Raw genomic sequence first — 26,018 nt, 5'->3', positions numbered from 1 at the left:
TTAGAAAAATATATATCTGTTAAAGTGATACTTCAAACAGATAAATCAGTTAAATTTATTCTTAAATAATCACTTTCAAACCCGGAAAGATGATTCAAACCCGGAAAGGAGGCTCTGTTGGGAGGAACAGCTGCTCTTTCCTGTGTGGCCACAAGATCTTGATGGGCAGTTAAGGGTTTCACTCTCTGGTGACAAAGAGCCACTTTTAAACCCTCTTCTAGGTGCAAAAGAAAATGATAGGATCAAACCATATTCCATTGAAATAAAAAAGGAACAGCTGCCAAATTTAGTAAGTTCTCCCAAAACAGCTAATAAGGTCATGCGGCTGGTAAAATAACTAGGGAAAAGCGGGCGTTGACATCTCAGGCTCCCATCCTGCATGGTGTGGCCTCAGCAGCCTGCAACGAGACGGTGTGAAATGCTGGGGGGAGCCAGCCACAGTGATGATTTACCAAGTTAAACGCCAACTATTCACCTGAAAAACAGTGCAGGACATGGTGGGCCAGAGAGCACCATAAAAATAAAGTAAAAATGAAAGCTATAGTGACAACAGTTTCATAATTTGATGTTTTCTAAATATTTAAGAAATGTTTTAAACAATTAATTGAAGATAAAAAGATAGCCTCTATCTAATTCTAAATCTATGCCAAAGTACTGCAGCATACTTTCAAAACTCCACAAGCAGTGTTAACAAGATGTCTGAGAAGCTATGTAGATCTGAGTTTAAGAAGCCACTCATTTACCTTGTTTATTTTTTTAAATCTTATTCCAAATTCTTCTTCTTAAAATTGTATTCCATATACACAAAATAAATAATTCTCATTTAATGAATGTTTACTTTATTAGTGTAATGCTTTCTCCTTTTTTTAAAAGTCCTCATTAAAAGATTGAACCCTGAGTGCAACCGTATTTCATGCCTGGAGAGCATTATCGGTGAGGCCAGCCCCCACTGGCAGATACATGGTCCCCTAAGAAACTGCAACGCCTGGTGAGCGTGCCCTATAAGCCCATGCTTAAACAGTTCAACTGTTAACTGAACAATTAAGAAAATAGATGGCAGATGGTGGGAGTCAGGTTTCTCACTGTTGTAGTGGGAGGTTATAGAGCAAGCAGCATGGCGGGGCGGCGGGGAGGAGGCTAGAATGACCCATGTGATAATGATTAGAGTTAGAGACATTAGTATGAACTAATGTTTAGTTTAATATAGACACACATGGTTCTATGGAAAATTTTTATAGATGTATACATATTTGCATATAGTTAACATATATTTCCTTGTTAAATCAGATGAAAACGTCTAGAAGCAATAACACCTCAGTATCAACAAGTACACCTACTTGCCCAGACCTTGATTTCTAATATCATTCTCCAATTAAAAGAACAAAAAACAAAACCAGAGCTCCTTGGAAAAATATCTGATTCTAAGATTGGGGTGAAAAATATGTAAGATGAGCCTGGAACATTTTATAGCAACATAAAGCAAAAATGTGCTCCAATAAAACAAAGAAGGCCCATAGATCATTTCATCCTGAAGTCTCCTCTCTTAGCTTGTAGGCAGCTGCTTCCTTGCTGCGTGCTCCTGTGACCTCTTCTGCGTGCGTGCTCACGGGAGGGGAAAAAGGGCAAGTTTGCTAGTGCCTCTCTCATTAAGGTGCTAACACCATCATAACCGCCCCCCTTTATCTCATCTAACCCTAATTATTTTCCAAAGGTCACATCTCAAAATACTATCACATTGTGGGGTAGGGCTTTACATATGAATTTGGGGAAAACACAAGCATTCCATCCATTGTAGTCATATTTATAGCATACCTTTGATACAATGTGATAAGAATGACATTTTATCTCCATGGTTTTATTCCCCAAAACTCATAACCACAGTCTAGTCATGAGGAAAACATAAGACAAATCTCAACTGAAGGACAGTATCCAAAATACCTAACCAGTACTCCTCAAAACTGTCAAGATCATAAAAAAACAAGGAAAATCTGAAAAACAACCATAGTTAGAAGGATCCTAGAAAGACTTGACAACTAAATGTAATGTGGTATCTTAGATGGGATTCTGGAAGAGCAAAAAGACATATGAGGTTAAAAAAAAAAAAGGAAAATCTGAATGAAGTATGGACTTTAATAGTTGTAACAAACACATCATATTTATTATTTAAGATATTAACAATAGGAGAAACTGGATATGGGGAATATGGGAACTCTACTATTTTCATAATTTTGCTGTAAATCTGTTCATAATTAAAACTGTTATAAAATTAAAAGTTTATTAAAAATAAGATGCTTCCAAAAAATCATCTACAATTGTCTTCCAAAATAATAATTGAAATTAAAACCTTAATGGATCAGCTTAAAAACAATATAGATGCAGATAAAGAGGAAATTTATGAAATAGAAAATAGAAGAAAATATATAGAATGAGACATAGTGAAACAAAAAGATGGAAAACATGAAAGAGAAGGTAAGACATATATAAGCTACAGTGAGAAATGACTGATTCAAGGGGTGGGTGAGGATGAGATAAGCCCAGAATATCTTTTTGTGTCAGAAAGTAAGAATTCTCAATGAATGATTGGTATACACTGAAAGGACACACAAAATCAGCTTGAAGGGGCTGTCATTGGCTAAGTAGGAGACAACTTCATCATTAAAATAATAATAAAGGATTACAGCACATTAAATGAAGTAGAAATTCATGAGCTCATAATGGCATAAAGAAAGGAAGGAAGGGAGAGAGGGAGGGAGGAAAGGAGGGAGGGAAAAGAGAGAGAAGAAGAAAGGGAAAGAAAGCTAGCTTCCAAATAACAAATTTAGAAGAAATGTGGAAAATAGAGAATCACCATTTGACAAACACCATAAAGACAGATGATTTAGTCATGAGTGATAAAGGAAAGCTAAGGCCATTGCGAGAAAGCATGATGAGGACTAGGAAGTTGATGTAGTCTCATAGTACTTCCCCACAAAATACTAAGCAGTTACAAAGGGAGGGGGGACTGGATAAAAGAAGATGAAGAGATTAGCCAAAGAACATATATGCATAGCCCATGGACACAGACAATAGTGTGGTGAAGGCCAGGGGATGGGGCAGTCTGGGCGGAGGTGGGCAAAGGTGGGGGGGGTGGAGATATCTGTAATAGTATTAAAAATTTTTTAAATTAAAAAATAAAACAATTTTAAAAACAACAAAATTTTAAATAATAAAAATATAAAGAAAGAAAGAGAAACCTTATAGACACCAACAGGACCAGGTAATCCAGGCTCAGACCACCAGTGATGGAAGAGATCAACATGGTATTACTCCTAGTGAGATGCATTGAGAAGAATACAACATTCCTGAGGCTGCGTTTAGTCATGAAACATCATGATTGTATGGCATGAGTTTGTTCATGAGAAAACATCAATGCACCAGAGCAAGGTCATCCTAAAATGAAAGGCCTGTAAACTTTAAAGCCCTCCAGGACATGAAAGACATAAAGACACAGAGTTTTGAATGTTAAACCAGTTTTGTTTGCATTCCTGGAATAAAACCAAATATACTCTCTCTTTTAGGAATACCTCTTCACGTCCTTTTCCAGTTTTATTTTAGAGTATGTGTGTACATGCACACAAGCACGTGCTTTGAAAAATTTGGTTTTAAGAATTCTTTAGTTCTTGCTACCAATATTTGTGACAGTTTGTAATGTACTCTTTCATTGTCTTTAAGCTGTTACTTTATGAACAAATGTCCTTTATTTATTATGGTCACATTCATCATTTTTTTCCCAGTTTGTTTTTTATGCTTAATTAAGCTTTAGAAACATTCATCTATACATTTCACTATGCATTTTAAAGCTTTTTTGGGGACATTGAGTAGATTTTTTTAAAATAATTATTTTGAAATAACTTCAAACTTAAGGACAAATTGCCAGAACAGTGCAAAGAACTTCTATACCCCTTCACCCAGAGATTCCCTAATATAAACATTTTACTGTTTGTTCCATTGCTGTCTGTATACCCTTATTGTTATTCCATTTCTGAACCTTTTGCAAGCAAGCTGTAGAGATGTCTCATTACCCCGTGTTTGCTCCTTAAGCAAGGACATCGTCCTCTATAATCAGCATACAACTCTCCAATCAAGAAATCAACACTGGTACAAACTAATGTCTAATATAGACCCCATTCGAATTTTACTAACTGTCCAACAATTTCTTTAGCCTTTTGGTTTAGGGTATTATCTAGGAATAACCGGTTGCATTTAGTTGCCATGTCTATTCTGACTGTTTCAATGTGAGTAGGACCACATAAAGATTTACTTTGTGGTAAATCAACAAGCTGTGTATTTTTGCTTTGTACATTGTTCTCTGTGTATATTTCATAATAAAATGTTAATTTTTAATCAAATATTTATTTTTAAATAGAAAGCTAATCACACTCATACATTTCAAAGCAGGGACTTGCTCCCATAATTCATTATTCTTCAAGATTCTTCATTAAAATCAAGTTTCTTTAGTCTTCTATATATTTAAGTCCTGGAAGTTTCAACTAACTTCGAAGCAGTGATCAAAGAGTGAAAAATTACCTTCTAAGGAAAAGATGCAAAGGGAGACCCAGGCCTCTCAGAGTGGATTTTTATTTGGATCCCTACCAACATAGCTCTACAAAGATTTCATCTCCACCCAAATTTATATCGTTGTTTAAATATGGTGTACTTTGTATCATTCTAAATAAAAAAGCTATTTACATTCATATTCTAATGAAAGGTTTTATTTGAAGGTATAAAAAATGAGACTGAATTTACAAAAGAGATGTATTGCTAGACAAGACTATTCTAACATAGAAGTGGATTTTTTTTTTCTGACCAAGAAGACAGAAGTGAAATTTCCTAGCAGCCCTGGCAACTGCTCTTACAAATTATTTCAAAAGGATGTTTTTGGAGGTAGCATTTTCTCGAAAGTCCACTTATTATAAATTGGTAGAGAGAGTTGGGAGTCACCTGGCTGAATGCTTTGCTTTGTTGCCAAAGCAACAACCCAGAGTGCAGGGCCTGGCACACAGCAGGTGAGCACGTGCCTGTGGAACGTACGCATGTCCACTTGCTGAGACCGAGGCTATGGCAATGTGAACTGAGACAGGAAGTTGACGCAAACCTTAAAATTAGAAACGGTCTCTTTCGGGAAGTTTTAGGAATAAGAAGATTGGCGTATTCATATGCCTCACTTATGAAGGCCTATTTTCAGGGGTACCTTTGGCTCAAGTGGATATGTGGACCCAAATAGCACCCAAACTGTACTTGTTTCTTTAAATGTAATTGCTTACCAATAGGAAAGGCGCTCTTTGCAAGACGTTGACCTGCAACAAGAGTTCTTATATACGCTTTTCTCTGTTCTTTGGGCAGCTCATCCCCACGCCCCACACCAACCAAAGTACTGTAGAAAAACTCTGGCTCACAAAATTTCAAAGGCGAAACCCCATAGTCCTATTTCCTCCGTTTTTCAGCTTATAGAACTTCAACCAGTGCGGGGACAAACCAAGGTCATCGCAATACTGACAACTCTGGGCCTAGTACCTGGGTTGTTTCGCTCTCATTCACTGCTTTTCACCTCAAATATTACCTGGGGTGGGTTTTTCAAATTAAAAAAAGGAAAGAGGAAACGTTCTTCAAGGCCACCTTCATGGATACTGCCTCCAAATAGTTAGCATACATTGGCAACCAAGGATTTCATTAGTGTGTAATTACGGTACCAGAAAGAACCATGGAGCCCCTACTGCAAAATGGCTTGTAATTTTTTTAATATGAATTTTTAAAAAAAAAACCATTAGAATCTGCTTTCATTGATTCACGCCAATATAATTCACTTGCAGTACCAATTCTGCTCTCTCACGCCTTCGCTTTCAGAACACTCCAGGCCTGCGAAGGAAAACTGGGATGCAAGGGAAGGAAAAGGGAGAGGAAAAGGCCAGCAGGGGTTCCAGGGGTGGCGAGGCGCGGCAGCGCGGGGAAGAGACTGCCCGGGAGCCCGAAGGCGGGCGCTCTGCTCACGCGCGCGGGTCCAGGGGCGGCTGCTCTCCGCACTCCGCTTCGCTCTGCTTTATTTAGCCTTTTACGGCTGCCGCCTCCCACACCCAACGCCCCAAGTTCGGGATGACAGGGGATGGGATGGGGGGGGGATCCCAGGGAATTCTCAGAAAACAGGGTTTCAGAGGATGCGGGAGGAAGTGAAGTATGTTAAGGGCAAAATAACCCTTCACCGCCCAGAGCCGGGGGCCTTGCAGGAGTTGAGCCCGCCCCTCAGCTCCCCGCGGAGCACAGGAAAGCTAGGCGGGCCCAGCCCCTGGAACCCTGAGGGGCGGGGCCGAGGGGTGGGCGGGCCCGTGCCGCGACCCCTCCGAGGCCCTGCCCGTCGGACCAATCTCCCGTCTTGCTATTGGAGGGTGGCAGGGGCGGGCCTGAGGGACGCCCCCCTCTCGCCACCAGTCCCCGCCCCGCCCCTGCCCGCCCACGTTTTCGGCTTTTCCACGGGCCTCCCAACGCCGGGAGAGGAAACACTCGGGGCTGCCACAGAGCCCCCAGACGCAGGAAAGGCGAGCCCCACTGCAGCCCCACCCATTGACACGGTGACGTCAAGGGGTGGGTCTACGTGGTCCCCCCCGCCCCGAACCGGGACCCTGGGACCCCACCTCCGGGTCTGCGGCCCCTTGAGACTTGGGGAAAGGGTCCTCTCCGTACACATGCTCCAAGTCACGAAGTGCTGCACTCAGGACCCCTGCGCTCCTCCTTAGCCTCTCACTCTCCAAAGCCTGTCCCGTCCCCTTATTTTGCTCTTCTTTCCTTCTCACTGTCTATGCATTTCCAAAGAACTCAATGAGGGTCGTGACCCGGACATGGGCGCGCAGGTGGTACACTGCCTGGAGAAGTGAATTGGGTATCTCCTTAATCCTTTTTTTTTTCCTACTTCTTATTTAATATCTTGATGTTTTCTCGTGTATTCTTAGAAGATTTGGGGGAGTCGTTTTTATTTTATTTTTCCTCTTAACGGTCTTAATGTTGGCCGATGCATTCTTTAGCATTTCATTAAAGAAGCTAGGATTTAGGCTTCTTTTGATGCTGAAGAAGGGAAGGAAACCAAAGCCTAACAAGGACGTTTGGAAAAAAAATAGCCCTGTTTATTTTTCATTCTCAACCCAAGCTGTCGTGGATAGCACCTTGCACAGAGCACAGACGCAGCTGCAGAAACACTTCGTTGCAGAGTAGGCTGCGTCTACTCAGGGTTTGTGCATAAGGCATCAAAAGACAGTGCAGGTGTGTGGGGGGTCTGGGCGTGCGCGCGCGTACGTGATGTACATGTGTGTATGTGTGTTTGCGCCCAACAACCCCAAGAGATGCATCAGAATCAGAAAGAAACCCGCATACTAGAGATTATTTCAGAAATGTCCTAATACTCTGAGAGTTAGTAAATCTCTAGTATCCAAAATTGTCTTTGCAGAGGCTCCTTCCTCCGTGCTCTCCCCACCTCCAAAAACAGGTGTCGCTGTGTGTCTTGAAGCGGCCTCTCTTGGGCTCTGGCCTTCTGAGTTTGTGAAATTCACAGAGGCCCCCGCGGTTTTGTTTCAGGGCCCGCACAGGTGCAGACCAAACCCCCGAACCTGGGCGTGTGCTTGCGATTGAGTGGAGAGTGTGCGGACAGACACGGAAGGTGCTCGGCTGGGCTCGCGGGCGTGAGCGCACGTGTGCGTGTGTGCTCACGCGCCCCAGGCTGCGCCCAAGCTCAGCTGCTGGGTTGGAGAAAAAGAGTGGGCAACTGCGGGGCTCAGGCTGAGGATGAGGGGCGCGATGATTCAAATTAATGGAGCTGGTCTAGCGGCTTTTTCCTCTCCCTTTCCTCTAAACCTTAGGGCATCGTAGAGAGGAGGTTGGATTCGCCGCTGAGCTGGAGGAGGGTGGGGGGGAGCTGGCTGAGACAACTGAGTGGGCGCGTCAGGACTCCCCGGTTCCAGGAGGGGAGGGGAGAGGAGCCCCTGTTCTGCGCTGGAAGGGGGCGGGGTTGGGAGCCCCGGGAACAGCAAGGATGCGGGGGTGGCCGCAAGGGTGGGGAAGTGGTCACCCCTGGGGAGGTGGTCACCCCCGAGGCAAGATTTCGTTCGGATCGCACTTTAATTGGAGATAGCTGATTAATTCCAGCTTCTGATGACTATAAATGGCGATTCTCTACAAAGGTGTCTCTATTTAGAAAAAAAAAAAAAATCATTCCGTGTCATCCCCCACGTCAGGCCTGCTCGTGGGCGTGAGGCTGTACTTCCTCCGCCCCCTCCTAATGGAGTGAACCATTCCCAGCTCTTCCCCCTCTCTCCCTTAGTCTCTCTCTCTCTCTCTCTCTCTCTCCCTCCCTCCCTCTCTCTCTCTCTCTCTCTCTCTCTCTCTCTCTCGTTCCCTCTCTCCTCCCTCTGCCTTCGCTGTGCATAAAGTCTCCGTCGCTCCTGGAACTTGTTGGCAATGCCTATTTTTCAGCTTTCCCCCGCGTTCTCTAAACTAACTATTTAAAGGTCTGCGGTCGCAAATGGTTTGACTAAACGTAGGATGGGACTTAAGTTGAACGGCAGATATATTTCACTGATCCTCGCGGTGCAAATAGGTAAGTGGCCGCCCGGCCAGACTCGTTGCAGGCGGCAGGAGGCAGGAGGCAGCCGGCCGGGCCCGAGGCGCCGAGGGGTCCGACTGACCCTCAGCCGCCCCAGGATGCGGAGAAGCCCGCAAACCCCCAAGGGTGTGGGCATCCGTTCCTAGGGACGCGTGAGTCCCGGGTAGGTTTTTCAAAAAAGAAAGAGACTCTAAACGTTATCCAGGAAATGTGAGCGGCCAGCCGGCCAGCCGATGCAGAAGGAGATTTTTTTTTCTCCCATTTTTTCTGAAGCGCACGTCCATTTTTGCTTCCCTCTCTTGGTTAGACCAGGTTTGGTGCGTTCTGGGGCAATGCATTGGTCCCTGCGATACTGCAAGGTATTATTTTGAAGGGTCGAAAGGTGAATGCAGGAAAAAGATGGCTAGGCAGCTAGAACTGGAAAGTTTATGTGCAGAAAGCAAAGATATTCCGGTGCTCAGACTGCTGCATTTAGAACTTTGTCATTCTCCCGCCACCCCACCCCCATGCCCTAGCTGCAGCGTTCGCACCGGGCACCGCAGACCGACGGGGGCAAATTGAGAATAATAGGGAACCCCAAAGTAGTAACTTAATGTGCTTATCATTGAGGAACTTGAATTCAGCCAAATATATGTGGATATAACATTTATCTGTTCCTTTTTACACAGGCATCTGTATTACATATATAGGAAAGGGTTAAGAAGTGTTTGCAATATGTTATGTTGACTGTTGGTTATTTTTGTTTGTTTGGAGTCGATGGCAGATTTATGCAGTCCTCATTTTGTGTTAAGGAATGCTGAGTCCGAGTTATGCTGTCGTTGGATTTTGAAAAGTTCACGTTTTCCATCCAGAATCAAGAATTATGGAAGGGAACACCAGAAAACCCCCTTCTCTCATGTGGGTCAGAGTGTTAATTAAGGTGGCCTAAAAGTGAAAGTGAAGCAAATTATTAATAGAAAGAACAAGAGAAAAATAGAAACTTCTCAAATGGGTTTTCTGGCAACAGAGGGGTTCGTTGCCTCTTATCATTTCAGGCTGTAGCATTCTTTGCAGACAAATCCTTGCAGTATTGTGTGTTGGGGGTGGGGTGGGGGAAGCTTTAGGGGATTGGTTTGGGTCAAGAGATAAAATGCATGACATTTTTCTTCATGAGAAATGTGAAGGAAAAAGGATTTGGAGTAATCTATAAAATAAAATGGATTCTTTGCTGTGCGTTTTTATGCATTTGACATAATTTTGAGTATCCAATTTTTTGCTTGGACATTATAGGGACTTTCGAGTGTGGATGCAGGATGTTGGCATTTTCTTTTAATTCTGAGAAATGACTTGATGTCTTGAATCTGGTTGTTTTGACTCTTTGACATTAGTTCAGAGAAATGCAATAAATAAAGAACATTTCTAATTGCAACAAATCCCTTAAATATTGGATATAAGTAAATGTGGCATTTTGCAATTAGCCTGCAAATTTTCAGAGGGCAGGAGACAGAAGTTATTTTGATAACAGGGATTCTTAAATCTGAGAATGTTTGGGGCTCTGTTTTCCCAGTGGGAAACAATCTTACTAGAGGACGGGGGAGACAGCGATCATGCATGTGGGATACGCTTGGAACACACTAACCTCAGCCCAAAATGACCATTTTTTGGCTGTGGAATTGAAAATGAGCAAATGTGTTCCCGAATGTCTGCCCTTTCCCGCACCAGAGCCTCTCGATCTTTATTAATTCATGTCTGGGAGCTGTCCCAAATCATTGACATTTGGCAAGAAAAGTGAGGGGGGGTGAGGAAGGAAGGGGAGGGGGAGAGGGTGGTGAAGGCAAATGCAGACAGGGCTGGAGGAAGTTTGGAGTGAATGAGAGGTCGAACGAATGAATGAACCGATGGAAATGACACAAGGTGCAGACACCAGAGAGGACAGGAAAGGAGCCTGGGTCGCATGCCCGAGCGTCTCTGAAGTCTGGCTCAGGAACAGCAGTGAGGGTCGCGCGGACTGTGACCTGCACTGATGCATGAGCCTGCAAAATACGTCCCGAGCGCAAGCTCCTGGCCTCCACGACCAATAAAGCCAACTAGAGACCAAGGAGTCATAGTTGCCAAAAAGAAAAAAAAAAAGAAAAGAAAAGAAAAGAAAGAAGAAAAGAAAGAAAGAAAGAAAATGAAAAAAAAGAAAAGAAATTCTCACGATTTTCACGACTTATTTTACACATGCACACACACATGCGCGGTATGGAGGGTCTTCTCCAGCAGCGCCTGGAAAGATAACGTGACAGGAGAGCCTCCCGCCCCCAGCAAACCCCAGTTCCTCTTTAAAAAATTGTTAATCCATTTTAGGGGCTACTCTTTCACCATCGAGTTTTGGGGTGGTAGTAAGGGGTAAGAAGAGACGGAGATCTAGGGGAATGGGTGGATTGTGTTTTATTTCGTTTCTTCGCTGTAAAGCAGCATTTGTGGCATCCATTATAGAGGACAACCGGGAAGGTTTGTTTCATTGTGACCGCATTCCCTAGAACAAACATTCGTGTGCTACTTGATATTGCAGCTGCATGGGCTTTTAATATTTCGCGGGGGGTGGGGGTTGTGCTTGTCAAGGGTTACCTACAGCATAAGCGGAGGTCGAAGTTAACCTTAGTCCTTTCCCCAAAGCTTCCCGTTCCGGATTAGAAAGCGCAAGGACCGCCTTGCTTTTCCTGCAGCAATTTGTAAACGGTGCTCTCAGGCAGGCTGCTGTAGGTTTGGTCACCTTTCCCCGCGTCTGTCTAGCAGCAGTTGGGGGAGGGAGGAGTGAGGGGGGTACGGTTCTCCCCGGTGGCTTTCACACACTAGCCTCGGCTCCGTGAACACTGCCCAAGAAGGAGCGGGTGCTCAGGATCGTGGGCATCTTAGGCCAATTTCCATTCGGAGAAGATTCGCCCCTCCCCTCGCCCCAGCAGCGGAGATCTGCGCTTCTTGTGCGCCCTCCTGGCGCCGGGAGTGTTTTTGGCCTTTCGCCAGTGAACGCTTATCCCGGTTCTTTGGCCTTGAAATGGAGAGAATGGGTGCAGCAGCCCGTCCACGGTCTGGAGCCTGTCTCTCTCTCTCTCTCAGGCCCTGAGCTGCAGAGTTTGACAGACCAGAGGCCAAGTGGGTGGACCTCAGTGCAGCCAGGGTCTTCTTCTTCTGTATGACCACCCCCTCCTCCCACCTCCTCAGCTGCTATCCCCGCCCCACCTCTGGAGGCAGCCCAGAGCCTTGAGGCCAAGAGCCCCGGACGCCAGCCACCTGGGCCCTCAACTGCAGGACTGAGCCTGGAGAGGAAAGGTCCCACTCTGCTACTGGGGGGATTACGTGTGTGGGGGGAGCTGAGCCGCGAACCGAAGCGGAGGAAGCGGAGGGCCCAAGGCTCAGAGATTTGGCTTCCTTGGAGGTGACCCAGGGTTGCTGGTACAGACACGTTTGTGACCCTGCCGGGCCCAGACTGCCCCGGACCACTGTCCCCCCCTGACCGGTCCGGGATGTCTAGGCTGTTCTCTCCCCACTGGGCGGGAAGGGTGCAGAAGGATCTCTTTCGGAACAAAGACTGCTAGGTAGGCAAATGGTTCTAGAAGGAACCAGTCCATTCTGGAGGCTGCTGGTGCTTCCAGAGACCTGACTAACTTTTTCATGCAGCAGTGTTTGCTGAGCGCCCACGAAGGACTTGGGTGCCAAGTCCAGGCTTTCTCTCGCGGAGTGGCATGAGGTTCAGCTGCATGAGCCCATGCTTTGTCTCCTGCCTATCCCTTCCTCACTCCCACACTCTGCTGTGAGACCCCCTCTGTCACCTCAGAAATGGAAGGTTGCATTCTCAGAGGCCTGACCAGGCTTGCTGGGAAGTGCTGGGAAGGAGGGAGTGAGTGGAAAAGGAGAAAAAAAGGAAAAGAGGTAGGTGAGAAGAGTGGACGGTGGAAACAGAAAAGATATAGAGTGAGATGAGATGCGGGAGGGAGCTGCAGGACAGGAATATACTCTACCCGGGCCACCCACACACGCTCAGACACTGACAGTCTGCAGAAGACGGTGGTTGGGTGCAGGTCATTCATTCTGGGACCACATATTTCATTCATCTTTAATTCTGGTGCACCCAAAGGCTGGACACCACTCGGGGGAGAAGCCGCATGGAGTTGGGGGCGGATGGGCCCTGGGGCTGCAGGGTGGGATCCAGGCGCCGCTGACTGGTGTCCCCTCCTCCCTGCAGCGTACCTGGTGCAGGCCGTGAGAGCAGCGGGCAAGTGCGATGCGGTCTTTAAGGGCTTTTCAGACTGTTTGCTCAAGCTGGGCGACAGCGTGGCCAACTACCCGCAAGGCCTGGACGACAAGACGAACATCAAAACCGTGTGCACGTAAGTGTCCTTTCTGGTCGGCCAGGTACCTGTCCAGGGGGCGCTGCTGAGGTGAGAGATCCGTGCCACCGCAAACTGGCGCTTTCTCACCTTTTGGCTCCCACCCTCAGGCCTTGCTTGGGCTTGTTCTGCCCAAGGGGACGCTATAGCCTGGAATGGGCAGAGGAGGATTGTTCTGGTCCGAGCCCAGTCCAGCAGAGAGGCGCTGGAAACCAGGGCGAGGGGCAGGGAGGGTTGCCGCCAGTTTCCTCTGCTTGGAGCAGTCTTTTTCTTTCTTTGCTTTCTTTGCTTTTGTGAATGACAGGCCTACCCAATTTCCCCTAAGAAGTTCATTTTGGGTTGAGGAGCGTTTTAGATAATAAGCTTGGCTAAAAGGAAAGCTTCTCACCGATTTTGTCCATTTCTCCCGATTAAAATTCCCCTGAGCACACATCAAGAAAGTTGGAGGGCAGGCAAGGGAGCACAAGTCCCTCTTCTTCTTTCTAGGAGAGAGGCTAAAAGCATATCCTGTTTCCTGCCAACGACTTTGCCCAAGAAGAGAGTGGTGTTCTCGGCACTCAGTGACTGCTGAGTTTATAGTAATTTCCTAGAATTAGGGTAGTTACCCTCCTTGCTTTTTTGTGTTTCTTTCTTTGTCCACATGTGTTAGTATTGAAAGCCCAGGGCAGCTAAGGGCCCAAAGAGAGCCATGAGGGTTCAGGCCCAGCAACATTTTAGCTGCTGCAGACTTTAGAAATACCCCTATCCTCTGCAATAACACACATTTTATTTCATTTTTCAAAAACAGCTGTGGCAGCCCCCGCCCCCATAATGGCCCTTTCAATGAAGTCAAGGCAAGAGGTGTTCCTTGTACCCCAGAGGTTGGAGTAACCATTTGCTGTACCACCTTTTTAATACTGTGAAGTCTTTCCTCTCTCTTTAATTCCTGGGGGTGGTGTGGGCTGTTTATTTGTTTAAATTATGAGTTAAGAGGGGTCAATTTTGCTACACATTTTCCTAAATACTCAGGTATCCACCAGGAGCCACAGCAGCTAAATAGCTCATACCTTCCTATCAGGAAAGCAACAAAAGTTTGAGTCTGGCATGCGTACCTACCTACTGTAATTCCAAATGTCCGGTGATAGGTAAGAATGTATCTATAAAGCACAACAAAAGGTTAAATATAGATCAGCACCCAATCCTCCATCATTTGCCACAATTTAGTTAACCCCAGTTACTTTAATTTTTTTTTTTTTTAGCAAAATGTCCTGAATAATGGAAATAAGAAGGGCCCCTCTCAGAAATCATCGGCTGCAGCTGGGTTGAGGCACCCACTGGGTTGGTGCGCTGGTTGCCCAACACCCTGCTGAAGCCCACCTCCTTCCATTCCCCCGGATATCTGTCCTTTTCCACCACATCTCTCTTCCAGGAGGGTCCTATTTCTGGGCATGCAGAGGGAAAGAAGGGGTTTAGACATCCTTTGGGAAGCACTGTTATGCCGAGAGCTGTCTCTCCGCCTCTTAGGTTTCTCTAAATCTTGCTATTTATTTCCACTTGAGGAATCTAGAAGCCCTATACCCCTGGATCCCCACTCCTCATAAATTAGAGATTCTGGGAGGTCATTAGAGAAAAGCCAGAGCTCGAGACAATCTAACAAGCATTTTAAACTCTATTACTAGCTAGAAGATGGGGTAGAAGTCGAGAAAAGGATAAATGAAACATAGTGCCTGCCTTCAACGTGCTTACAGTCCAAGCTAGGGAGAGGGAGGGAGCGACAGGAGACAATACAACCACCCTGCGTGGGGAGTGGTCACTGGTTACCTGGCGCTCAGGGCCCCCGTGAGGTGGAAGCCAGCGGGAGTTACTGAGACGCACTGATCGACCCAGCGCCGAAAGGAGACAGCGCCCTGGGAATCGATCACGGGTGGGAATTATATTTAGTCCCGGGATCTATTTTGGGTTTTCAGAAGAAGGGGGGGGACAATAAAAAAAGGATAGGTTGGATGAAGGTTGTGGGGGGCAGGACTAGTAGGTGAGTCCTGGGGAGGAAGCCGCTGAGGGAGGCGCGGGGCGGGAGGGAAGGGCAGGGAGCCGGGTGCCACGAGGGTTGGCATCGGTGAGTCCCGCGGTCCCGCAGTCCCGGCCTGGGGGTCTGGGCCCTATCCCCCACAGCTCTGGGGAGGAGGCCTCCTGGAGTCCGAGCCCACAATGAAGACTGGGGGCGGAGGGAGAAGAGGAGGGACCAAGTGCGCATGGCCCGGAGCACAGAGGTTTGCAAAAAGCAGGTTTACAAAGCTGGCCCCACGGGCTCGGGCACTAACACTCCTGGACCTCGGGAGGGGCGAGGCAAGCAGGAACCTCCAGACAGAATCTGAGCTGGGAGGCTGCGGAAAGCAAGGCTAGGCGCCACGGAGGACCGAAGCAAGTGAGGATGGGGAAGAAATGAGGAACTGAACAGAGGAAAACCGAGGGGAGGGGAAAGGAGGAAGACAAAGAAGGGAAGAGGAGAGAAACGGAAAATAGGAGTACGGGAAACAAAAGGCAAGGGAAGGGGAAGGGCGATGGCGGGTTAGGAAGTACCGCGGCGCTGGGAGCGAAGGACAGAAGGGGGGAGGGGAGGAGAAAGTGAGAAGCCCAGTGGGGAGGGCCGCGCTCGGAGCAAGTAACCCATCTTGCAAGCTAAGAGGCATTAATGGGCGGCAGCTTGCAAGGCTTAACACTGTTTTCCTAGCTTTCCCCGAGGAGGGCGAGCAATCTGTTTACGCAGGCCGAGGTGCCAGCACGGCGCAGCCGGTGAGGCCCGTATCCTGGCTGCTGGGTTCCCCGCCGGGCACCCGGGGGAGACGCCAGATCCAGAAGGGTGGGCTAGGGTCCGGAGAATGCTGACCGCCCAGGCCCCTGGTGCCAGGGCGGTGGAGAGGAGGTAGAGAGGGGGCGACCGCCGAGGTTAGCAACGCCGCGAGGGTGGAGGCGCGCGGCAGCAGGCCCAGGGTTCTCCCCCGCGCTCAAAGTGAACCTGCTTCTTCTGTTTGTTCTGTTCCTCGCCAGATACTGGGAGGATTTCCACAGCTGCACGGTCACAGCCCTTACGGATTGCCAGGAAGGGGCGAAAGATATATGGGATAAACTGAGAAAAGAATCCAAAAACCTCAACATCCAAGGCAGCTTATTCGAACTCTGCGGCAGCGGCAACGGGGCGGCGGGGTACCTGCTCCCGGCGCTCCCAGTGCTCCTGGCGTCTCTCTCGGCAGCTTTAGCGACCTGGCTTTCCTTCTGAGCGCGGGGCCGGCTCCCCCCGCGCGCCCACTCACACTCACTCCATGCTCCCGGAAATCGAGAGGAAGATTCATTCGTTCTTTGGGGACGTTGTGATTCTCTGTGATGCTGAAAACACTCATATAGGATTGTGGGAAATCCCGATTCTCTTTGATTTTGTTTGATCTCTTGTGTTTTTTATTTGCCAAATGTTACCAATCAGTGAGCAAGCAAGCACAGCCAAAATCGGACCTCAGCTTTAGTCCCTCTTCACATAAAAATAAGAAAACGGCAAACCCACCCCATTTTTAAAATTTTTATTTTTTGGCAAAAGAATCTCAGGAACGGCCCTGGGCCACCTACTATACTAATCATGTTAATACATGCGCAATGACAGGCTCCTCCTAATAGGAAAGAGGAGAGGAGAAGGCCAGGGGAATGAAGTCAGGAGAGATGTCCACCAAGGAAACAATTGGTGAATAATTCACACTCATGACTTTCTTCCACAGTATCTTGTTTTGATCATTACCGCTGCACATTTCTCCTCAAGAAAAGTGAAAGGATAGATTGTTGGCTTTGTGTTTTAAGGATAGGAGGGAGAGAGGAAAAGGGTCAGAGAAATCTTGGGTTAGAGGTGAAGGCTGCCAGAAGAAATGCTGCTAAAGTCACTGAGAGGTTCAGCTTTACCTGCTGTTACTGATGCATCTTTCTAAGTCCACTGCCTTCCTTTTCCCTCCTCTCTTGTTTTAGCTGTTACACATACAGTAATACCTGAATATCCAATGGTGTAGATCACAAGGGGGGGATGTTAAATGTTACTCTAAATTATAGTTTAAAAAGATTTTGACATAGAGAGCCTTGATTTTAAAAAAAAAAGAGAGAGATGTAATTTAAAAAGTTTATTATAAATTAAATTCAGCAAAAAAAGATTTGCTACAAAGTATAGAGAAGTATAAAATAAAAGTTATTGTTTGAAATGGGGGTGTCGTCTGTTTCCTGCCCCAAGCCTGCTTTCTTGGCCGAGTTCTCAGAGGTACCTGAAGGGACACAGGAAGCCAAGCGAAAAATTCACCTGTTCACATGCCACTTGATAATTATCATCTTCAAGCCAACCCTCCTTCACTAGGACACTGCCATTTCCATGAAATTCTGTTTACTCAAAGAAGAGAAAGGGCAGGGTTTGTTTTTCTTTTTAATTAACTGAAAAACAGAGATCCTTTCTAGCTAAGATGTGAAGAAAGTGGGCTGCGCTCAGCCGAGCACGCACAGGCAGACCGAAGGCCAGTGGCGGCCCGCGGCCCCCGTTCCCGACAGGTCGGAGCCCTAACCACGGTCCCTGCAGGCTGAGCCCTAACCACGATTCGCCTTTTCCTCTGCGGTGGCCGGTGGCATATTGCGAAGGAACCGCCATTAAGGGCTCTAACAGAGGAGCCGAGCGGCTGTGGTCCCTGGCAGGGATCAGGTGAATCCTTTCATAATTAATAAGACGGCTCAGCCGAAATTGCAAGGAGACGGGGCTTTATCGATCAGGCAGTAGAGCTACTTCCACCTCTCCTATTTATAGGCCCCTCATGGTCTTACAGAGAAGTAAACATTGGAGAGTAAACAGGAGCAGAGGAAACGGCTTCCAGGGCTGCAGGACTGGAGCCGGCTGGGGGCGGGAGAACCGAATGTCTGTGTCTGGGTTCAATTAAATCGAAATCTGATTTCTTGGAGAATGTGAGGGTGGGAGGGAGCAGCGGGGGTCCCCCGGGGTGCGGATAGAGGGTGAGGACGGGTGGAGAGAGGCGGCTGCGAGTTCCCGTGCCGCGGGGTCTGTGGGCCGCCGCCTGAAGGGTGCGCGGGGGCTCTGAAATGCAATGCTTAAACAATCGCTAGTGTAACAGTTCATAAATCAAACCCAGTAGGTCACAGCCCAATCTGCATTCCCCCCACGGATTGAATTCCAGCAACACATGCGTCCCTGCGCCCGGAGCGCTCAAGGCTGCACGGATTCTTAATGGCAGCGTATATTACTGCGGCCAGTTCACGCACGCGCCGCGCCCGCCACTCCTAGAAAGAGCTTCGCCTGCTACCCGCGCTCCTCACTGGACCCTTGATTTCTCAGTCAAAACCAAAAGGGATACTCACTACCTGCGCGGAGTGGTCACCCACCGGGGAACGCTAGTTGTTTTGATCGTTTCGTTTCAACGACTATTTTCCGTCTAAGTGTAAATAGGACTATTTTAACCGGAGCTCAACCCCTGAAATTCAAATGAAAATGTCTGAGCCTATTTTAAATACGACTCTATTTAATGAGAAGGGCGGAGAACGGGGAGAAAGGGGGAGGGTCATCTTCCGTCATTTTGCCGGAGTAGCGCGCCGCCTTCTCTCGGAATCTTTCCCTCCCCAACTGTGGGAGAACCAGTGCGTGGAACTGGGCCCTTTGCGCGACAAAAGAAAACGCACGCGTCGTTCTTCCCAGGCTTTTGCGGTGGGCGGGACGGGGAAGACTCCCGCGACACACGGAGGACACCCTCTCCCTCTCTGCGCGCGGGCTTCCCACCTAGAAATCAATCTCCTTCCCCAGCGAGGAGCGGGCGAGGCTGAGGGAGGGGCAGAGGCGACGAGGGGCGGGGTGGGGAGCGCCGGCTCCGCTGCTCTCCCCACAGGGTTCCTCTCAAGGAACCCCGTCCTCCTGCGGTTCCAACCACCTCCCGGGTCCTTCCACGCCCCTACTCTGCCCAGTCCCAGATGTCCCGGGGGAACCTCGGAGAAAGCTTGGCGCCTCGTTTGGGGCTCCCTCAGCCTGTCCTAGGCCGGGGTCCACGGTCACGTGTGCTTGGAGAAATCCCCAGAAATGCAGGGCAGCCAGACTCGGAAACGCAGTTGGAGAACCTTTCTTCTCGTTGTGGTGATTGTTTAGATTATTATCGCGCCGTCTTCAGCTGTAATTTGCTGTTTAATCATGATGACATCTCCATACGTTAGTTGATGTTATTGTTTTTAGGCGTAAACGCGGTGAGCCCTGTTCCCGTCCCAGGGAACTAACTATTAACCAGGGTGAGCATGTCCCCTGACTGAGATGGCTCAGGGTGGTGTGTGCATGGGCGTCAGACACCAAGGAGATCATCTTACCTCCTCCCCATGTCCGCCTTGTCAGAGCAGATTCTCCAGCTCTGCCTACCACCCACGTGGCTTTCCACGAGGCCCATTCGCTCTGGCTTCAGCCCCTTAGGACCCTTTAGGATTGGGGGACGGCCCTACCTTTACTCCACCTTCTGCCAGAGTGGAATGGAGACACAGAAATTCACTTGAGTGTAATGTTTAGTTATCTTCTGAAGTGCTCCTGGAGGCCAGCTCCAGAGTCCAGGGCTAAACTGAAGAACTCCAGGGCCCTTGGGAGGGTGACTTACAGCGAAGGAGGAGACAGAGAATGATGGGGACATGGAAAGTGGGGGGTGCAGAGAAAAGGGGGAAACAGATCCAGTAGACTTAGCAAAGGGGAGAGAGGGGGCAACCATCTTAAACACAGGAGATGATGGAGAAACTTAGAGCTATAGATGACAGAGCTGTGGACAAGAGACAGAGGATGGAGATGAAATTGGGACTCATCTGCATTCAGGACTGTCAGAGAAGCAAATGAGCGCTAAGGTCAACACGCAGATTCTCTTTCTGTGGCACCTGAGCTCCCTTCACTCCAGCCTGAGCCTCCAGGGCAGGCTAGGGGAAATCAGGAGGACAGTGCAGAGATGGAGCCTTTCCTCTGGCTCCCCTCTGAAATTCCCCGCAAGTCCCAGCAGAGCTGCCTCTGGGAAGACCTTCGACCACTCTCTCCATCTCCCACTGCCCAGTGAGGGTGGTGCCAGAGGGGTCCTTTCTCTGGAAGAGTCTACTTCACCCTGTCCTCTGGGACCAGAGGAAAGGTTCACTGCCCCACTGCTCCTTCCTCTCCCTACCAAAGGAAACCAAAGCCTTGCTTCTCTTGCCCCCTTCCCCGGTGCAAAAATGAAGGGGGGTGGGTCAGACAGAAGGTGAGGAGCAATGTGGACATCAGCTGTGTGGCTTCAGCAAGACACTGGGTTCCCCACTTCCATCTACCATCCCGCCCGAGGCTGGGCATCAAGGAGTTTTGTAATGCTGTAGTTTGTATTTTAATTCCAAGGAGAAGAACAGCATCTCCCAGGGGCCCTTCCTGGATGTTGGGGCCCAGCCCCAAACTAAGGACTAGAATAAAGCAACTGTGCTCAGTCCAGCTCCAGCAAATCTCCCCACTTCAGCCACACAGGAGGGAGGAAGGGGAGGAGGGGAAAAAGGGGAGGAGGGGGAGGAGGACATTTCTGTCCAGATCCTCTGCCTGTAAAGACACCACTTTCAGAGTGAGGACTGTGGAGCCAGCTGACCTGACCTACCAGATGTGTAACCATGGGTGGGTTACTTAACCTCTGTATACCTGAGTTTCCTGCTCTGTGAAATGGGGCTAATCATACCTACCTCACCAGGTTGTACTTGCATCAAATAAGATACCATAGGTAAAGTGCTTTCACACAACATGCTTCTTACCTGATGTTAGGTATTATTATTGTTTCCTCTTACCTCTATAGAGGCTCAGTAAGATGACTCACTGAAATCTTCAAAATAACTTCTTCCAGGCCATGGCCAGGTAGTTCAGTTGGTCAGAGCACCATAAGTTTTCTGGTTCAGTTCAATCCCTGGTCAGGGCACAACTAATGAATCCATAAATAACTAGAGCAACAAATTTCTCTCTCTCTCAGTAATTTTTTAAAAAATAACTTCTTCCAAACAACCTCAGTAGAGGACCTCATTATGACCTTGAATACTTTGGGTCAGTTTTTCTGTACAATCCAGCAGCTAAAATTCCTCTGGGGACAGGCTACACAGTGCTCCACGCATGTCTGGCCTTTTCAGAGGATGCTCCAGATAAGCTTTGAATTAAGCCAGCCGCTGGACAGTCCCCAGACCCCGCCCCATCCCACTGGGCCCCAGAGAGTAGGCGAACGAAAGCCTGGCATTCACTGACTGCAACCCCATCCTGGAGTGACTGGGTTCTCCCAGCACTAACGGGTTCCTCTGGGAGCTTCCTCCACAGTTTCTCTCGCCCTCCCCCTTCTCACCATTTATATTATGTTCCTCTCCCAAATTAAAAAAAAAGTAATGTATTTATTATAACCAGCAAAGCAATACAATGACACATGGTGGGGGGTAACCCACTCTGAATGAACTAGTTAATTGACTGAACTTTCTCCCTTCGTCCTTCCACACACTTCCCCATGCTCATAAAAACATATAGAGGGTGGGGATTATTTTCTTTTTTTTCAAACTTTTACATTACTCTTCTACCAAATCCTTCAAAATCAGTAGCTAAGAAAATAATTCCTTCTTTCAAATAGTTACACAATATTTCTCAGATGGTCATACTACAATTTAATTTTCCACCCATTGATGGACATCTAGGTTTTCCCGGGGGTGTGTGTATGTGTGTGTGTGTGTGTGTGTCCTACAAATTTTGCTGTAATGATTCCTACTTAAACAATATTATGTACTAGTATTTTTATTTCTTCCTTAGTATAGATTCCTCAAAGTTGGACTGCTGGAAAAAGAAGAATGTACGTGTGATTATTTTTAAAATGTAGGTGTGCTTTTAATTTGAAAAAAAAATTATTGTTAGATTTCTTTCCCGAAAAGTGTAGCGTACCCCGCCTCTCCCCGGCCTGTTGCCCCGGCCCGCATCCTCTTCAACACTGCCCACTAACACTTTGTTGTGTTGGTGGTGGTGGTGGTGGTGTTTCGGCTTTGTCAAACCAGTAGGTAACCTGGCGGCTTTGTTCTCTGGGCCCCTCTCCAGCCGCGAGAGCCACCAGAGCGGGCGGGGAGATCCAGTTGGTTTGACTTTGGGTTTCCCTCCCTGAGCAGCGCTCCTGCTTCGGCCCCGCGCAAGCGTCGACTTTCATGCAAACTCCGGTGTAATTAGTCCTGGAAAACCCTGACTTTAGCTGGAGAATCTAATCCATATGCCTACTAGAATGGAGAGCGTGGGTGCTGTGGGTCGCTGGGCTAATAGTTGTGGTTGGGCGGAGATGGGGCTTAGCCGGGTGCGCCCAACAGCTCTCGCCACTGCCATCGGGGTGCTTCCCTGGGCTCCGCAATGGCTCTGTGGGTCATTCCCCAGGCTCCATCCCCCGTCCTGCAACAAAGGAAAAGAAAATCGCAGACTCCAAGGCAGAGCAGCAAAAAGGACAGCTAGACTTCTTTTTTTCTCTCCTAGTTAGACCAAGAGGCTTCCGCAGCGGGGACCAGCTCAGAGAGAGACACAGAGGACTGAAGCATCTGTGGAGATTCCGTGTGCAGAGACAAGGGGCATGCTCTGCCTCTTCCGTCTGCCCACCTTTACTCTGCCTAACTTAAAAAATTACTTTTATTGAGCACTTACTAAATGTTAGGCATTATGCTAAAGCTTTGTGAACATCGTCCCATTTTCTGCATTCAGTTCTGCAGGAAATTTTATTATCCCCACTTTACAGTTAAGAAACAGGTTTAGAGAGTCAGTAACTTGCCCCAGACCAGCAGGTGGTAAAATGCAGAGCTAAATTTGAGCACTAATCTGTTTCAGGAATCTGTTTTAAGACTTCACTTTGCTTAATCTGTTACTCTTGTGAACCCAAAGAGACACAGAGGGAGGGAGGGAGAGAGGGAGGGAGAGAGGGAGGGAGAGAGGGAGGGAGGGAGAAAGAGGGAGGGAGGGAGGGGGACAGGAAGGGGGGCAGGGAGGGGGGAGGGAGGGAGAAAGGAAGGTCTAATGATAGGCAGAAAATAATGGCCTCACTAAAATGTCATCTCTTAATCCTTGGAACCTTGAATGTGTTAGCTTAATGGCAAGGGGGAATTAAGGCTGCAGGTGGAATTAGGTTGTTCATGAGCTGACCTTAAAACAGGGAGATTGTCCTGATTTCTCCTGGGGGCTCAGTATAACCACAAAGGTTCTTAAAAGTGGAAGACAGAGGCAGAAGAGGACAGAGTAAGGGTATATGACAAGAGCCTTTTATTTGCTTATTTGCTTATTTCCCTCCAGTAATTTAACAGACACACAGGTGAGTTCCTTGGTTCTGTCCCAGTCACCAGCTTGTTCCAATATGAAGTTCATTGCTACAGTGGTAGATGGTTTGACGGTTCATTCATGAACTATATCACAAGGTATTTATTCTCCTGATGAATCACAGCAACTAATAGTAGCTATATACCTTATCACCTGGACAAATCATATGTTGGATTGATTTTTAATGGTGGCAGTATTTGCAACTTGTACATTACCCAGAACACAAAAGGGAGTGGGTCCAATCTCCATGGAATACCTGGAATGAATCACCTGCTATGAATATAAGAGGGAGAGAGGTGGATAAGAGAAACAAAAGAAAAAGTTAAGCCAGACCTACCACAGACAGCCACTGCCTTCCACAAGAAGAAAAACTCCTCGAATAGTCTAAACCTGGTAAAGAGGAGAAGGGAGAAAAGGACACACCTGTCCATTTAGGTTAATCAAGTCACAAATTGCTTTGTTTACATTGAGATACCAGCTATAAGCCTGTTCTTGATTAAGAAAGAAGAGAGGCTAAGCAAGCAAGCTAGTGGGTGTTGGCAGCCAGAGGTAATTAGCTTCAGCTTGACTGACAGTCCCAGTCGCCACAGATTCCGGAGCTGGTGCTGCTTGGATCTTTCCTTCTCCGCAGAGGGGCCTGCTGAGCTTTGGGGAGTGACTGTGAAGAATGGCTCTGGGACCCTCACAGTTCTCTGGTTGCCTCCTCAGGCTTTCACTTGAAATGTGTTGACTGTGTTACCCCTTAGGCGGGAAGAGAAATCCCAAGCAGAGTGGTTCATTTAACTCTGGCCAAACACAAATTCTTCTAAACAGGCAACTTTGAAGGGCATAAAGAGCATCAGGGCATGTGGGAGGCATATCTCTGAAGGCCAAGCCAGCACAGTGACAATCCATCCTGTGCCCGCCAGGCCCTCTCTGAGGCTTTGTACTTCCTCAGCGCGGGAGGGGGGTCCTTGCGTTGTGTCATGCCCACCTATCGCCCTTCACAGAGCAGCCTTTTGGCGATGTGTTTTCTCCTGTAGCCATTCTTATGCCCTCCTTTTTACACTTTTTCCTTCTCTTTTGAACATAATGAGGGAGTAAACTGCACATCCTCAACTGTTTTGTTGATCGAATTTGTTGTAGATATTTTTCTCTCTGAATAGCCCTTAGCATTTTTACAATTAACCAAAAAAATAAAAATAAAAAATAAAAAATAAATGGCTCTTCCCAAACTTTTATTTTCAGGAATTGCTAAAAATTCAAATCCAAAATGTACTTATTCATGTATATCATCTTACACCACTATTCACAATTACATATTCTCTAATTCATATCTTCTCTAATTCCTGCATGTTCTCTCTAAGATACACAGAGATGCACACAGACTCAAACACCCCCACATACGCATTGCCTTTGGGGCCTTGACCTTATTCCTTCTGATTTGCTCTTGGATCTTGCCTCGTATCTACTGAATTGTTTTTGCTATTTTGTGTTCATTCCCCAAATGCTCCTTCCCCTTCACTTACAACAGACTCACATTTCTTGTAGCCTTAAAGATAACCCCCTTCCTTTGTCTATCCTACTGTCACCTCACTGCTGACCCATTTCTCCATCAAGCTCCTGGAAGAGGGTCCAGCTCAGGGGATATACTCAGTAAATGCTGGAGGACATATGAATGAAGTGCTTTCCTTCCCTCCTCTGCCATCTTCCTCACTGCCCCCGCCTTGGCACTGGAGGCCCAGGCTCTTTCCTACCAATGGCAGACACCCCACTTTCATTGGCCTCCTCTTTTTACCCGATTTGTATTTTACCCTATACAAGTTACTTTATGTATTCTATTTTTAAATTGACCAAGAATCTATACTCACTGAAGGAAAATTAGCAACTCCAGGTAACTCGAAAGGGAAAAATTAAAATAGCCATCATTTCTTCAATCAGCAATATGCATATTGGTCTCAGTATCTCTTGTATTAATTTTTTTCCTTTCTTCTTGGGTGTGGATCATTGCTGAGGGATTCAGACTTCCTGCCTGGCACTGAAGACTCACCAGGATGCGATCCCATCTCATCTTGTCAGACTCCTCCCCACCCACAATTCTCCACACCCCAATCTATCCACTGCTGTCATATAGAACCCCTTGCTCCTCCTTGAACTAACACAGCCTCTTCCCTATTTACCACCTTTGCTTACTTAGATTTTATAGGATAAAGTACATGGTACTTTGATCCACTCACTGCCCTCTGCTTGTGGAGATCCTGCTCTTTCTTCAAAACCTGTTCAGATTCAACCTTTCTTGACTCCTTCCCTGACCCTCTGGTCATAATCATTGGCTTATGCCTCCATTGTCTCTTGTTGTTCTTAATTTTGTATTAGAGTTAGGTGTCTACTTACCTGTTTTGTCTTTAAATCACAAGTTTTTGAGGTCAGGGACTATGTCCCATTAATCTTTAAATTTCCCATGATGCTTAGCACTGTTCCTGGCACAGATGTTTATGGAATAAGGAACATTTTCAGCCCCTTATGCCTCACATATATGTAGGTGTATATTCTAATCAACCCTGTCTGGGCTCTTCTTGATAATAATGTCCTTTCTCTCTCAGAAACTCCTCTCCAGCAGCCTCGGTTTTATCCCTGGGAGAATAGAGACATAAGTCATTGGGTGCTTGCTGTGGAGTGCCTTCCAGCGGTGAGAAGCAAAGGAATACATATATCCATAGCAATGATTATAAAAGTG

The 26,018-nt window shown here is 47.3% G+C and overlaps 1 protein-coding gene across 1 annotated transcript; it reads left to right on the top strand.

Moving 5' to 3' along the window:
* The first annotated feature begins 8,400 nt into the window (after positions 1-8,400).
* NRN1 (neuritin 1) lies at positions 8,401-17,061 on the top strand. The gene is made up of 3 exons (XM_054592086.1): positions 8,401-8,617; positions 12,831-12,975; positions 16,003-17,061. Exons 1-3 carry the CDS (start codon positions 8,563-8,565, stop codon positions 16,229-16,231), a joined length of 429 nt encoding a protein of 142 aa, XP_054448061.1. The 5' UTR covers positions 8,401-8,562; the 3' UTR covers positions 16,232-17,061.
* Positions 17,062-26,018: the final 8,957 nt, after the last annotated feature.

This window comes from Pteronotus mesoamericanus, unplaced genomic scaffold (genome assembly GCF_021234165.1).
Source record: "Pteronotus mesoamericanus isolate MK-2021 breed Mesoamerican mustached bat unplaced genomic scaffold, CSHL_Meso_final scaffold_31, whole genome shotgun sequence".
In the NCBI taxonomy this organism is placed as follows: Eukaryota; Metazoa; Chordata; class Mammalia; order Chiroptera; family Mormoopidae; genus Pteronotus; species Pteronotus mesoamericanus.
This window is presented reverse-complemented; position numbering and strand designations above follow the sequence as displayed.

Excerpts from the sequence above, each read along its gene's own strand:
- NRN1 (XM_054592086.1), top strand. The coding sequence starts at position 8,563 with ATGGGACTTAAGTTGAACGGCAGATATATTTCACTGATCCTCGCGGTG. Across the intron at positions 8,618-12,830 it reads GATCCTCGCGGTGCAAATAG|CGTACCTGGTGCAGGCCGTG; the intron begins GTAAGTGGCCGC and ends TCCTCCCTGCAG. Across the intron at positions 12,976-16,002 it reads AACATCAAAACCGTGTGCAC|ATACTGGGAGGATTTCCACA; the intron begins GTAAGTGTCCTT and ends GTTCCTCGCCAG.